The sequence below is a fragment of the Pelodiscus sinensis genome, chromosome 20, assembly GCF_049634645.1.
Source record: "Pelodiscus sinensis isolate JC-2024 chromosome 20, ASM4963464v1, whole genome shotgun sequence".
In the NCBI taxonomy this organism is placed as follows: domain Eukaryota; kingdom Metazoa; phylum Chordata; order Testudines; family Trionychidae; genus Pelodiscus; species Pelodiscus sinensis.
This window is the reverse complement of record NC_134730.1, coordinates 26391494-26406165: the sequence shown is the minus strand read 5'-3', so window position 1 is coordinate 26406165 and position 14672 is coordinate 26391494. Positions and strand designations below refer to the sequence as shown.

At 50.5% G+C, this 14672-nt stretch overlaps 1 protein-coding gene across 5 annotated transcripts in view; it reads left to right on the top strand.

Annotated features, from left to right (window-relative positions):
* The window catches only part of SLC39A11 (solute carrier family 39 member 11), a 309601-nt gene that overhangs the window by 151086 nt on the left and 143843 nt on the right, over positions 1 to 14672 (top strand). For all 5 annotated transcript variants that reach the window (XM_075904010.1, XM_075904012.1, XM_075904013.1 and 2 more), the window contains one exon: positions 9204 to 9374. In XM_075904010.1, the coding sequence (XP_075760125.1) occupies positions 9204 to 9374 (171 nt within the window). The remainder of the gene's footprint in view (positions 1 to 9203; positions 9375 to 14672) is intronic.

Here is a 14672-nt window from a genome sequence, read left to right as displayed (position 1 = left end):
ATCTCTTTGGGTCATTGGGACCTGGCAGCAGTCGGGGGGATGGCTTGTTGGGAAGCAAGGTTTGGGGGATGCCTGGGTTCTGGAGGGCAGGGCCCTGGTGCCTGAGCTTCAGCCTAGCCCAGATACCGACACTGCAATGAAACAGCGCCTTAGTGAGCGGCAGCTAGCTGGCAGGGGCAGCCATAGGTTTTTAATTGCCAGGTAGGCCTATCCTCGCACCCATCTCTCATGTGGCATCTCTCAGCCCTAAGCGGGAACATCTGCTCTGCTGTTTTTAGCTCCCCGGCTGGTGCTGGCTCTGAGCCTGTGTTTTGTGAGCACCGTGTAGGCCTCCTCCAGGTGATGCTGCAGCTCAAACCGAAGATGTAAGCTCAGTGCTGTGATCACTGGGTGAGATTCTCTGGCCTGGGCCACACAGGAAGTTGGCCTCGATGACCACAGCGGTTCCTTCTGGCCTTCCTAACGCTGACTGGGCCGTGACACCTGGCTGAGTAGCTGGAGACTTGGGTTTTCTTGCCCGCGCTGCCACCGACTCACCGCATGCCCTTGAGCAAGTCTTTTAGCCTGTGTGAACCTTGTCTTCCCTCTTGTAAGATGGGGTTAATGAGTGGTATTTCCTCATCTGCGTAAGGCACTTGGAGATCTGTGGGGAAAAGTCAGCGGGATGCACTCCCAAGTCCTTTACCAGGCATACTAATCTGTAACACGCACACCGTGCTCTGTCTGCGAGCAATGACCAACCTTCTCCGTCCGCCAGGAGACACCTGCCCTCATGCTTTAGAGACGGGGGAAACTGAGGCAGAGCTATCAGGGCACCCAGTCCCGTGCGTGGCCTGTCGAACATTTGATGCGGTGTCCAAAGATCAGAAACACGAAGGGAGGGGGGAGAGAAGTGAAGTGAAAAGTGTCCGGGAACAGTTAGCGACGCAGTCCTCCCGTTCGTCCTTTCTCTGTTTTCTGGAGCACCCCGCAATATACCAGATTAGACGAAATGATTGTAGAATGGATGAGGGAGCAGCCACGGGAACAGCACTTTGTTAGGGGTTACAGGACGGGCAGCAGGCGAACCTGGGGCTGGGAGAGGCAAGCCCCCTGCCCCGCCCCTTCTGCCCCAAGTCCTGCCCCTGCCACCCAGGATCCTGTGAGAGGCAAGTCCCCCCCCCAGCTGTAGGGGCAGGCCACCCGTGAGTGGCCCCAGCCTCCCTCTTCCTCCCAGTCCAAGAGCATGTGGTGGTGGTGCAGGCCTCCAGCTTTCTCCGGCCCCGGACAAAGCGCGGGGGAGGGAGAATGAGCAGCACACAGTTCCAGCTGTCCCTGGCCTGAGGGTGGGTGGGAGAGTTGCCTTCCCCTGTCTGCTCACAGGTTAAAGGGTTACGTGTGCGTGTGTTAGCGTCTTTTGCGCTGGTTTAATACAAGTAGCAACAATGATCCTAGAGTCTGGTCTCGCCCGCTCGCCTGCAGAGAGGAATAGCCAGAAGGGTTGCTGTAGATCCACCTTGTCCTCTGCCCCAAGCCGCGTTGGAGTTACGCTTCTTGTGTAGCCTTTGCGTAGGCTGCTTCTGTCCCTGTAGAAGGCGTTGCATAACAAGGAGAAAACGGGGGAAGGGTGAGGTTAAAACAAAACCAGCCCCTCTAACCACATCATTCGACGTCGGCAACTGGCCTGCTACCCGATCCGCGGCCTGGGAGCGGTGCCGCTGGGACATCTGAGAAGGTTAATCAGCTTGGGAAACATGACTATGGATGGAAAGTTGAGCCCACGAGCTGCCGGATGAGCCTGCTCACACATCTGGGTCCCACGTTGGTGCTTTGAATCCAAATCCTTAGGCAACAGATGACCTTTGAATATTCCTCGAGTGGCTTTGCTCCCCCGCGGATATTTGTGTATGTTGAGAGAGACGACAGAGGGGTCTCTGTGGCCAACGAGGGAACTCAGTGTGCTAGAAGACGCCCCACGCAGCGGTGGGTGTAGTTGATGAGTTGTAGGTGAGAGATCAGAGGGAAAGCGGTTGTACCAGGTGGTGATATTTGCTCACGGACACCTGAGAACTCAAAGCACCTGTCTGGCATTGAATCCTCCCAATAGTTGCCGAGCTGGTATACCAATTGAGTGGTAGAGAGGAGAAAGCATGGCTGAGAGGACGTCTGAGGATCCTGGGCACCTACCCTTTTGAATTTCAAGCATGAAATTCCTCTGTAGGTCAGACAGGTAAAGCCATCATGCACACTGTCTAGGTGTATGGGAAGATGTTTGCCAAGGGAGAATACAGGAGGCATGAGCACAAATGAAAGGCCAGTGCTGCAGCTAGTGTACATCCTCTGGAACTCCTTGCCAGAGGATGTGGTGAAGACCGAGACTTTAACAGGCTTCAAAAAAGAGCGAGATAGATTCATGAAGGCTAGATCCATCAATGGCTATTAGCCAGGCTGGGGAGGAATGGTGTCCCTAGCCTCTGTTTGTCTGGAAATGGGTGACAGGGGAGGGATCACGTGAGGAGTCCCTGTTGTGATCTCTTCCTCAGGGGCATCTGGTGCTGGCCACTGTCGGCAGACAGGCTACTGGGCTAGATGGACCTTTGGTCTGACCCAGTAGGGCCATTCTTATGTTTTTATTGAGTAACTCCACAGTGCAGCGGAGCTGACGTACAATCAGCTGAGGAACGGGTCCCCAAATCGTCACATTTTCTATTACTGGATAGATTCGTTCATCAGCCGACTTTGCTGCGAAGAGCGGGGGTCGCCTTATGAACCTGTTCTTCCCGCGGCTCAGGAAGCAACGCGGGCTGACGGACTTGCGAGCTGCGGGCACGAAGCCGCTCAGCTCCCGTCAGCTGGGAACAGCGAACAGCAGTCAGTAGGAGCTGAGAGGCTCCATGCCTGCAGCCTGCACGCCCCTCAGCCAGCACTGCCGAGCTGGGACTGAAAATCTGTACTCTGGAGTCAGCTTATAAACGGAGCCAGTGACTTTTTTACCACTTTTTCTCTGTAAGTTTGGGGGTCGGCTTATAAACGAACGGGCTTATGTTCGAGTATATACGGTTTAAAAAAAAATTCCCGAGCAACTAACATAAAAGCTCCTCTTCCTTCAGCGTTCGAGCCCCGCTGCAGCCAACGAGGATGGCAAGATTGCACCTTAAGCTTCATTTTCTCTTTCTTCTGCGCTTGCTGCTTTGTCAAAAGCTGTCTGAGTTGTTTATTGCTAACTAAAAGGAAACACATTGTGCACGAATGGAAATAACCGTCACTTGAATGTAAGGGCTGTTCTCCAAAGCTCAGCTACGTGGGTTTTCCTCTCACTGGAGCATTTTTTTTTTTGACAGAATAATTCCTACCCCTGCACCTGCTTTGTCATTTCGGGAATTTCCTCGGGTTTGTTTTTACCTGGGGCATCCAGCAAAGAGTTTTCCACGAACAGCATCAACATTGCTTGTCTTCAGCTTGCCTTCTGGCTCTGAACCTCGACATTGACAAACAAGAGGGTGGCTAACGAGTTTTAGAAGAGATGAAAGGGATCGATCGCTCTTTAGAGAGGAAGGATGGTCCATTGGTTGGCATGTTAACTTAGTACTTGGGAGACAGAGGTTCAGTTCTTTGCTCCGTGTACAATGTTGGGCAAGTCACCTGGCCTCTTGGGCTGCCGAATGGTCTTCCATGGGAGACAGGGATCCCAAGAGTTTGGACATTTTGGAATTAGGGAAATATCCTATGGGAAACAGTGGAGTCGTGGCTGGGGGATAGATTACAGTGACCCGTTCCCATCCTACATTTACGCGATGGCCTTGCAGGTCTGGGTGAAGGCTCGGAAGATTCCATTAGCATTTGGAGGGATCAGCCCTCTTCATAGATGATGGTAACGCCTGATTATGACACTGTTCAGAAGAAGGGTAGAATTCCCCCCCCCCCCCCATGTCTGTGTGTGCTCGTCTCTGCCACCTCCCAAGCACTACACAGTCTCAGATTTTGAATGTTTCAGTAGAAGGCTCTCTAGGACTCACTTCTTGAAAAACACAAGCAAGAGCTACTTAGTTAAAAAAAGAAACCCAAAAAACAAAGCCAGCCGAGGCATTGGCTGTACATCACAAAAGCCACGCCAGCGTTTTAATCCCCGCTCTCTGATCTGCATCACTTACTGACTTTCCGTTCCCGTTGATAAATAATCTGTTTATCCTCGGGGACTGGAACGAAATCCCATAAGCAACTGGATTAGCGCGTGCTGTTGGTTTGGAAGCAGTTTAGTGCTGGTCCTGTGTGGTGTTTGCGAGGGTTGTGATAGCCAGCACGGCTGCAGATGTTGCTTTAAAAAGAGACGTGCCAGGATCTGTGAACAGATCTAGCTTGTTGAGTTGGACAACACCCAGGTCATACACCCCAGTAGTGCGGAAGAGCACAGTGGTTGCCACGTTGAAATCCACGAAGGGCTGGCTGGTCCCAGGACGTCTCATCTCTATGCTTCCATCTTTTCCATCATATTTTTGGACTGCTAAAATGTGCTGAGTTTTTGGTGTTGAAAATTTAATCCCAACTGTGTGTGTTGTTGCTGTTGAGAATTTCCTTAGAATATTTCAAAGCGCTTTTCCCCTCTCCCCATTATAGAGGGCATGTGGTGAATTATAAAATGCCAATGCCCTCCCGTTCTCTGGCAACTTTATGGGTCAATTTGCATGAGTACTTTTATGCAAATATTCTTAATTTGGCATTGAAAATGCCTGCTTTGCAAAGTGCACTGTGACAGTTGAGCGTTATTTTACCTCGAAATGGCATGAGAAGCAATTGACATTCAATCAAAACACATTTGGACGACTTCTTGCACTTGTTTGCCATTAAAATGCGGGGGCGGGGGCGGGGGGGAGTTAAGTGCCTCTAAAATGTCAAATCTTTTTTAGTGTGAAGCAGCAGCTGTTGCCTGCGTAAGGTTCAAGAATTTCTGCCCATGTAATTTTTTGACTTCTTCCCTCTCCAAACTAAAGGGGAACAGAGAGATTCGGTCTGAGTGGTCTTGATTATAGTGCAAGCCACTTCTTGTTCTCTCTCTCCACAGCCTGACTTGGTTTTAATAATGTGCTTTTAAAATGCTGGCCAAAATAGAACATGCCAGTTCATGTCCTCCTGGGAATCTGGTTTGGGGAGGGCCTTAGAGCCACAGCGTAGAAGGAAACATGCGAACAGATGAAAATGGGGCAAGTCTTTTGAAGGTGACTCGGAGCAGCCTAAGGGGACCACATAGCAAGTGTGAAAAATCAGGATGGGGTAGAGGGTAAAAGGCACCTATATAAGACAAGGTCCCAAGTACCAGGGATGTTAAATTTAGATTAATTAACTGATGGAATAGTCGGTGGGATTTCCATCGACCATTCGATTAGTCAGTAAGGGTGTCTCCACCTTTGAACTGTAGCGAGAGCCCTGCCGGGCTCTTGCTACTGTTCAAAAGCAGAAGCCCAGCAGGGAGTGAGGGGCCAGCGGGGGACTCCCCCTCTGGCCCCAGTCTCCCAGCGGAACCTCAGCCTTTGAAATGTACAAGAGCCATGTCCGTTGTAAATTTGAAATGTACAAGAAATATACAAGAGGGGGAGTCCCTCGCTGGCCGCACTCCCTGCGGGGCTTCTGTCTTTGAAATGTATAAGAGCCCTGCCAGGCTCTTGTACATTTCGAAAGCAGACTCTCCGCAGTCCCCACTCGCACTGTTTCCTGCTTCTACCTCTCCTGCCTTCCATGGAGACAGTGCTGGGGAGAACCTGCTTTTAAGCTGGCATGCACCAGCTCTTGCTCCCCCCCTTGCTGCCTCTCTCTGATGGAAGCAGCAAGGGGGAAGCGACTAGTCACATCACTGGTCAACTATCCGATAAGCTCACGCTCATGGATAGTCGACTAGGCGCTTACATCCCTAATTGGGATGCTCTTTATAAAATCGGGACATCTGATCACCCTGGAGCACCTCCCTCCCCCAACTATTGGCAGTGATATGTTCCAACCTGGCCATGAATACACAACTGAATCTAATGGTGCCTTCCTTCAGCAACAGACAGAAGTTTCCCGAAAGGCCAGTCTTGGGCGGGGGATGGAAATGGGGCAGAGCTGTCCTTACCCAGATGCAGAATATGCTGCTGCATAGGGCACCCGAAAATTTGTGATACCACTGGGTCTCATGATCCACCCGCTCACCTCCTCCGATCCCTGTTCTGTGGCTCTGCTGCCTCCGGAGAGGATCTAGATAACAAAAGTGACAAAGCCGGCCAGAGCTATGAGCAGAGCATCGAACCTGTGAAAGAGCCGTTCAGTAATGGTAATGAAGCCACTGAACTGACATTTGCCAACCCCAAGTCTAGACTGTCAGTCTCTGAATGTACCATGTGAGTCAACAGGATCTTAGTTTAAAATTTGCTTTGCACATTTAATCAGTGTGGATTATAAAATCCCACCTCTCAAAAAGTCGTCCTTCCCCCTGCCCTGGGCTGCCGTTGGGCACAGGAGCACTAGTTTAATAGCACTGCATAGGGCGCCGTAAATCCGCAGGATGGCCCTGTTGGGACCCTTTGTGACCAGGGTCCTGCAGAGCCATGCTGAGATTTGCTCAATTTCAGCAAACTGCAAAGAATGGAGCAGACAATCCCCCAAACTGAGGGCAATTTCAATACTTAGGTTCCCCAAGCTAGCCACAAAACAGCTTGTGGAATACCACCCTGGTTAGCCAGAAGCCAAAACACAGCTCCTTAAAAGCAGCTCAGCCTTGGACTTCCAGCCAGGTAGCCCAGTCCGATACGATGAGGGTCACTGGAAATCTTTTTGGTTCATATAAAAGTTCTGCCAATCCCAAAGGATCGGATACATTGCTTCCCAAGTTACTGACTGTTTCAGATCTTACCCAGAGACATGCTTATTAGCATCTAATAGGGAAAGGCTCATTTATAAAAAGAAGGAAAGAGGGGAGAGTTACAAAGGGTTAAAGCAACGGTTCTCAAACTTTTTGGGCTCCGGAGCCCTTTACCTGTGTGAAAATTTACGTGGAGCCCCAGCGGTCCACTGATTGTATGTGTTGTACCTGTCGATGTTTCCAGTTTGTCAACCTCGCAGAGCCCCTGGAGATGTGTCACGGAGCCCTGGGGCTCCACAGAGCACAGTTTGAGAAACACGGGGCTAAAGGAATCAAATACGTGGAGTGATTGCAAAATTCTTGGATCAGGCTTCAAAAAGTGACGGCATAAACTGCTACCTGGCTACGCCTCGGATTATGCCATAATAATCGCAAGGTCCCTTGCTTAGACTGCTCCCGTTAGAATAAGGCAATGGTGGGCAATAGCTAACCTAGAGGCTGGACACGGTTTACCAGGGTTAGCCCCTGGTGGGCCGCTGCCACTGAATTTACCTGCACCTCTGCAGGTACAGGCTCTTGCATCTCCCATTGGCCGCAGATCGCCATTCCTGGCCAATGAGAGCTATGGGAAGCGATATCCTGGTCTGCACCGCTCCCCGCAGCTCCTGTTGCCTGGATACAGTGGTCCATGGCCAACAGCGATCCGCTAACCCTGGCGAACCGCTGGCGTCTTATTGCCCACCTGAGGTATTAGTCCGTAGTCAAGAGATCGGAGCAGGAAAAGGGCAAAATAGAGCTGTTCCCAGGGCCTTTGATAGCGTATGCCACGTGGAGGGAAATGTCATTACCCCAAGCAAAGCCCTCGGCGTCAATAATAGTTTGTGGGAAAAGTACAAGCACACAAGATGGAGTTTTGTATCACATGGCCTAGTCAAAACACTCTTGCATGCCTCCATGAGTCATATGTGGCAGGAGCCGTTATCCACATTCTAGCTAGAACCTCCTCAGGAAAACCCGCTGGGTGTGGGAAGACTTCAGCCCTGGTCCCTTGTGAGTTGTTTCCTTTGATGGCCCATTTGACTCCAATAGTCCCTGCACAATGTGCTGGCAAAATATGTGGGGGTGTTACCCCAAAAACAAACACGTTTGAAATGCAGGCGCATGGTCGATATTCATAACATTAGATACAAAACGGATGGATGCCTACAAATAGGATAATCATATTCAGCAAATTATGACTTTTCCATTGGCACCTCACATGACATGTGATGGGTTGGATCACAGGGGTCCTCTTGGGGCTGTCACCCGGGGTGCTGATCATGCCACTGACGTCCACTCACCTGCCCTGTGGGGTGCCCCACCACCCTGTCCTTTTGGGCCAGAAGCTTTTGTCTCCCACAGCCAAAAGGGGAACAAAATGCCAAATGAATCTGTCTCGCTCTATATAAAATTTTACACAGAGAAATCTTATTAGTTCACCCTCTTCATCAATGAAAGAGAGAGATGCACATTGGTAGCTCCTCTTCCAGGTAACACAAGGCTTGATAATAAAAATGTTTTTATTAAGTATAAAAATTAGGATTTAAGTGATTGCAAGTCAAAACAGACACCTCCAAGCACGTTACTAAACCAAAATAAACAAAGCACATCAATTAAGCCTAATGCACCAAAAGAAATTGTTTCCAAGTTTGTTCTTCATCCCTTGTCCTTGGTTCAGATCAAATCTTTCAAGACAGAGTTTTTCTTTCTCTCTGGCCTGGGTCTTCAGCTTGTACCCCAACTCTGCGTCTTGGCTGGGGGAAACCAGAGCTTCTGGCCTGGCAGGACAGGACAGGGCAGTGAGGTGCCCCTGGGCACTGGTTGGTGGGCTCAGTAGCACGGCCAGCACACCAGGTGACAGCCCAAAGGGACTGCTGTGATCCAACGGTCACATTTTGCACAAGGTTTGTTGCAATTCGATAACCGTGGTAGCAACAATGATCTACGTGGTCATACTATTATACTATCAGACCGTACCACTGCCGCCCCACCCCCTGTCTGAAGGTGTCTGGGCTTGGCTGCCTTACAGGCCTCTCAGTTTTAACCGCCCCGTGGTCTAGCCCAGCGCAGAGCAGATCTAGACATCATGGTGGCTTTCATGCTGGCCTTTCTCTACTGGCATTGTTGGCGCTAGCACTTGTGGGCTTTCCATTCTCCTGCCCACCTTACAGCCGTAGTGAAACAATACATAACTGAAACCAAATCGGAATGTGGGGGAAGCATGACCTTTGCCGCGCTGCATTTTGATCGGGATCTTTCCTGCTGGGTGTTTTGGTTTGGTTTTTTTTGGTTGTGGATGGGGCAAATTGGTCCCAGCATGAGGCTGATCTCGAGTCCATTTCTCTTTCCTCCTCAGACAGAGCGGAAAACGGGGAGGCGTATCAGAGGAGGAAGGGCACCGGAGCCAGCCAGTCAGAAGTCCCAGCTGCCTCTCAGCCGTCTGGAGACAGCGGGTCGGCCCCAGGAGCCAGCAGTTGGAGGCGAATTATGCTGCTCATCCTAGCGGTAACGATACATAACATTCCAGGTGAGCGCCCGGTCCGCTTTCGGTTGGGGGCAGGGGGTGGAGCCAAGTGGGTTCCCGGGAGTGTTAGAGACGAGGGGAGTAAGGCGGCGTCTGTTATGGGATCGATTTCTGTTGGTGGAAAAGACAAACTGTCGAGTTTCACAGAGCTTCTTTGAGCTGTGGAGAAAGGAACCAGAGTGTCTAATACCTTGCGTGGGACCCTCTTATGCTTAGCAATCTGCCTACAGCGTAGGCACTCCGGTGACCTTCTCCAGACCTAAGGAAGAGCTCTCGGAAGCTCCAGAGCGTGTCCCTTTCATCAGCCGATCTTGGTCCAACGAAAGATACTACCTTGTCCCTTGCAAAGGCCCATGCTTGAAGATGTCATTTCCTGAACTGGATGAGAGGGATAGCCCGATCGGAGCCACCTCGTGAAGGATTTTGGAAGGGCCACTTGGCTTTTATTGCCGTTTCAGCAGCATCTGGGCACTTTTTTGGGGAAATCTACTGCAGCTGGTCTTGTCTGTCTGTGTCCATATTGTTCAGTCCTATACAGCAGTGGTTCCCAACCACTGGACCAGGGGTAGGCCACAAACCCCTGCCTGCCAAGCCGTGGCACGTTGCCTGGCCACACCCCCAGCTTTTGATTAGCCCCGCCCACTGGGGTTCCTTATAAGGGAATTCCCTTCCTCCCACGTCACCGTGCAGCAGCAGGGGCAGCGGGGTGGTGGGCGGAGCTGGAGATGGGACTGCAGTGAAGCTGTCCCTACCGGTAAGGTGAGGCCACGGCTGCGTGGTGAGCAACTGGAGCCTGTTCCGAGGCCGCGTGCAGGGTGGCTGGGTCCTGCTCTGGTGTGGGGGAGGGGGAGCCTGGGGCCTGCTGCAGCCATGTGGTGGGCGGGTGGGGTCTGGGGCCTGCCACTTGGCAGGGAGGCTGGGACCTGTGTTTTATTTGCATATTTGGTATTTGCATCATAAATATGCAAATGTTGCCATTCCGCCTCAAGTTTGCGAACGGGTTTGCCGGTCCCCAGTGTAAAAAAGCTTGGGAACCACTGCTATAAAGGCTGAATCACCAACATGCGTTAGGAGGCGGCGGTTTCAGGAGAATGGCTCCCGATTCTGCACTGCGTCCTAAAGTCCCTTGATCTTCCCCTACTGCCAGCCCCAAATGTTCAAAAATCCTGTCAGGCACCCTTCCTCCGCCTCCGGAAATCACAAGAGTTAAAACTCAGGCGATCTTAAAAATAACGGCTCTTAGGCTTTTTAGTTGTCTGCTGGCCTTTACGCTGATAGGAACTGCATTTTCACGCTTTACGCTGCAACCAGGAGGGACGGAAACGTTTTCTTTTGGGTGAATTAAAAGAGAGCTGAGACTCTTAAAATCACGTGAATCCAGGAGCTGAGGCTTTAAGGAAAAAAACAGATTTTGCAGGATGGGCGTTACAATTGTGAGAGTTGATAAGACCTAGTTGCTTTGTAATATTTTGTTATGGTTGGGGTATGACAGGCTGAGCCCTTCAGGCTGCTCTCTGTTCCTGTTCCCTTTTCCCTCCCCTTCTATCTCTTTTCCTTCTTAGGAAAGCTCCCATTTTATTCAGGTGTATAACCTGTGTTAGGGAGGGGCAGAAGGAAGCTTTGATCTTGGGGAGACTGAGATGCGGGCCTCTGAGCTTGCTTGGGAAAGAGGATTCCTAAAGCCCTGTGTGGCAGGGAAGCTGCTACCACACACCAATGGAAAGGTGCTGAAATATAGAGAGACACTTCCCATCAGAACAGAGGTTTGGGAGTTTCCTTGGTCTGTTGCGTGTGCTTTTTGATTTTAAAGGCGGCTTCTCTGGTAGCTTGTGTGAAAAAGCTCAGAATTTCATGGCTTTAATCACAGCTCCTATACCCTTTCAAAGGACAGTCAGGAGCCAAATGCCAAAACCGCTGTAAACACACCACGCCGGCAGCAGTAGCCATGGGTTGGGGCGAGGGGTGCGCTTTCTGCCCATTAATTTCAAGAGCTGCATTCTTTCCATTCCTGCCAAATGAAATTCATGGGGAGCAGGTTTAAAACGAATAAAAGAAAGTTCTTCTTCACACAGCGTGTAGTCAACCTGTGGAACTCCTTGCCAGAGGAGGCTGTGAAGGCTAGGACTATAATAGAGTTTAAAGAGAAGCTAGATAATTTCATGGAGGTTAGGTCCATAAAAGGCTATTAGCCAGGGGATAAAATGGTGTCCTTGGCCTCTGTTTGTCAGAGGCTAGAGAAGGATGGCAGGAGACAAATCGCTTGATCATAGTTTTCGGTCCACCCTCTCTGGGGCACCTGGTGTTGGCCACTGTCGGTAGACAGGATACTGGGCTAGAAGGACCTTTGGTCTGACCCAGTATGGCCATTCTTATGTTCTGCTATAGCTCGCTTGTCTCTCGGAAATCAATTGCTTCATTTCAGTGGGTAGTCATTTTCCACCGTCCTTCATCGCTCGATCTGCTGCCTCTCGGTGGAGGCGTTCACTTAACGAGGCTTTCCGTTCTCCCACAATAAACACGTCTGTTTCCCCTTTTGGGGGGGCCCCGTTCTGGCCTTGTCTGTACTAGCAAAATTAGTACCTGTTTTCCAGCAATTGTCACCCATTGTGTAGCTGCATCATTGCTAAGCAGCAAGTGGAGGAAAAATGCTGGGGTTTTACCATGCACCTATGGAAGCCTGCGCTAATTCTATAGAGTCATCGGAACAGCTTGAAAGCTTAATACAAGTTTGGTTCCTCCCCCCACGCTTTTGCTCAGCAGTGGTTGTATTGGTACATTCTGACTGCTACCTGCCTAAGGAGATGCTGAGCTAGAGCCTGAGACCACGTCTATACTTACACAGAAGCTCAAATTAAGATACGCCACTCCAGCGATGTTAATTGCATAGCTGGAGTTGACGTACCTTAATTTGAACTTTGGCACCATCTCCACAGCGGGAGGTCGCTGGGAGCAAGCACTCCCATTGACTTCCCTTACTCCTTGCAATTCGAGGAGTATCGGTGTCAACGGGGGCACCCTCAGCATTCCATTTAGTGGGTCTTTACAAGACCCACTAAATCAAACTCCGAAAGATCGACCACTGCAGCGTTGATCGTATAGCAAGTAAAGATGTGGCCTGATTTTGATTCTATGAGGGAAAAATCCAGACTTGCACCACTGCATGGCCAGTGAGCTATACAAGCTTCACTGCAAATAAAAGTTCATTTAATGCAGCACTAGGGTTGATACTTTAAAATGGCAAAGGCTGAAAGTCTCTGAGTTAGATTTATCAGAGGGATAGCCGTGTTAGTCTGAATCTGCAAAAGCGACAAGGAGTCCTGTGGCACCTTATAAACTAACTGAATAGTGAGTTCGATTTATGGCAGCTGGGAGAATTTTACCTGGTGTGCACTATCGCTTAATTGTTTAACACTGGCTACAGTGACATACCCCACAGAGAATTTATTTTACAGTATGTGCAGACTAGAAGATAGATGAAGGCGAGTAGTTATTCAACATGCTGAGCCTGGTGTTCTGGGTCCAGTGGTCTGTCAGCCATTTTAGCTATAAGAAACTCAGAAGTAGGCAGTTATTGGAAAGTCTCCTCCCATTCCTCAATACTAAGAGATCGGCTTGGGCATCATGAATTGAGATCTAAATGGACTGATGCCTATTTTCCATTCAAAAACCCTTGGTTTGGGGTTTTGTTCATACTTCCTCTGATAATTCCAGAAACTCTTATTACTCAGTTAACTCTTCAGTCATTTTTGTTGTTGTTGTTTGTTGTTAAAATCTTCATCTAAACCAGGGGTGGGCATAAGGGCGTCCGTGGGCCGGATTCGGCCCACCAAGCGGATTGATCCGCCCTGCAGAGGTCCTGCTGCTCCCCCGCCCCCAAGCCAATTAGGGTTTGGGGGTAGAGGAGCACAACGTTTCCTCCGCCCTTGCTCCTGCCCTGCAAGGAGCGTGCAGTACTTGGAAGCGCTACGTGTTCCTGGCAGGGCGGGAGGAGACTGTGCGCTCCCTCGCCCCCAAGCCCTAAGGGAGTGCACACAAAGTCTTCTCCCACCCCAGGAGCATGAGCACCTAGGGGGAACTTCTAAGGAGGGGGGTAAAGACTTCACATGCTTCCCCACCCCCAAGACCAATCATGATCTGTGTGTGGGGAGGTGTGACGTAGTGGGGGTACTTGCTGGGCTGTGGTGACCTCTGCTGTCTGGAGCAAGACCCAGCAGGGAAAACCTCATTATGCAAAGGTGACTCCAAACCTGTTGAACCAGACACCCCCCATGGAGAGGAACAAAGGAAGGTGGAATGCTGCCCTGGCTGGGGGGCAGGGCTGGAAGAGTGTGGGTTAGTTGCTGTGCTGTGTCCTGGAGAGGCAATAAACTTCCTCTATTCCACCGGCTGGTGCAGTCTGTTTGTGCCCTTTCGGGGTGCAGGAGACGGGGGACCCCCAACGCGCCGTCACAGGAGGCAGGGAAGTATCCTGATCCCACCTCTTCTGCTTGAGGCTGCTCCACTTCTGGGGTGGCCCGGGGCCACTTCAAACATTTCTGAAGTGGCCCCCGGCAAAAAATGATTGCCCAACCCTTATCTAAAACCTTGTGGCAATGAGTCCTACAGGCCAGTCTGCATGGTAGGAAAACACGCTTCCTTTCTTCATCTGTTTTGAGTTTGCTGCCTCTCCTTCCACGTGCTCTCCTGTGAGACAAGAGGGTGAACAGCTGTGCTTGACGTCTTCTCTACGTCGCGTACCTTCACCATGTCCCCTCTGACATACCTCCTTTTCTGTGGTAACTAGCCCCATTCATGCACAGCCTTGCTTTAGTCAACGACAAAGTGCTAAGGATGGTTACAATATTGTTGGTGGGACCGTGGCTTGGAGCACTGCAGACATGATGCAAAGGGCCCTGGGGATGGAGGGGGAGCATGTCCAGGTATAGATAGATGAAAAATTGAACCAGGAGAGGTCTCCCCTGCAGGAACCTGTGTCCACGTGCTGCTCTCTGCCAGGACAGCGTGAAGAGTATAAGGATGAGGCTGGTTCTTGAATCCTGCATTGACTGAAATAAGTGCGGATGCTGGAGAACAGCTTGGTGGCAAGAGGAGAAATCTCTTTGCACTTTCAGTGCTTTAGGTGGAAGGAGCCTTTATCAATGTCCCCTAAGGCTGTTTCCCTTTGAAGATTTCTTTTCTTCAGACTTTAGTGTGATAAGAGGTTTGCCAAGGGGCTGTATTTTAGATGATAACCAGGATGCTAGCAGGGACTGAACGGCCTAGACAGAAACCCTTTGGCTCTTGTGTTTCAGAATCTTATCC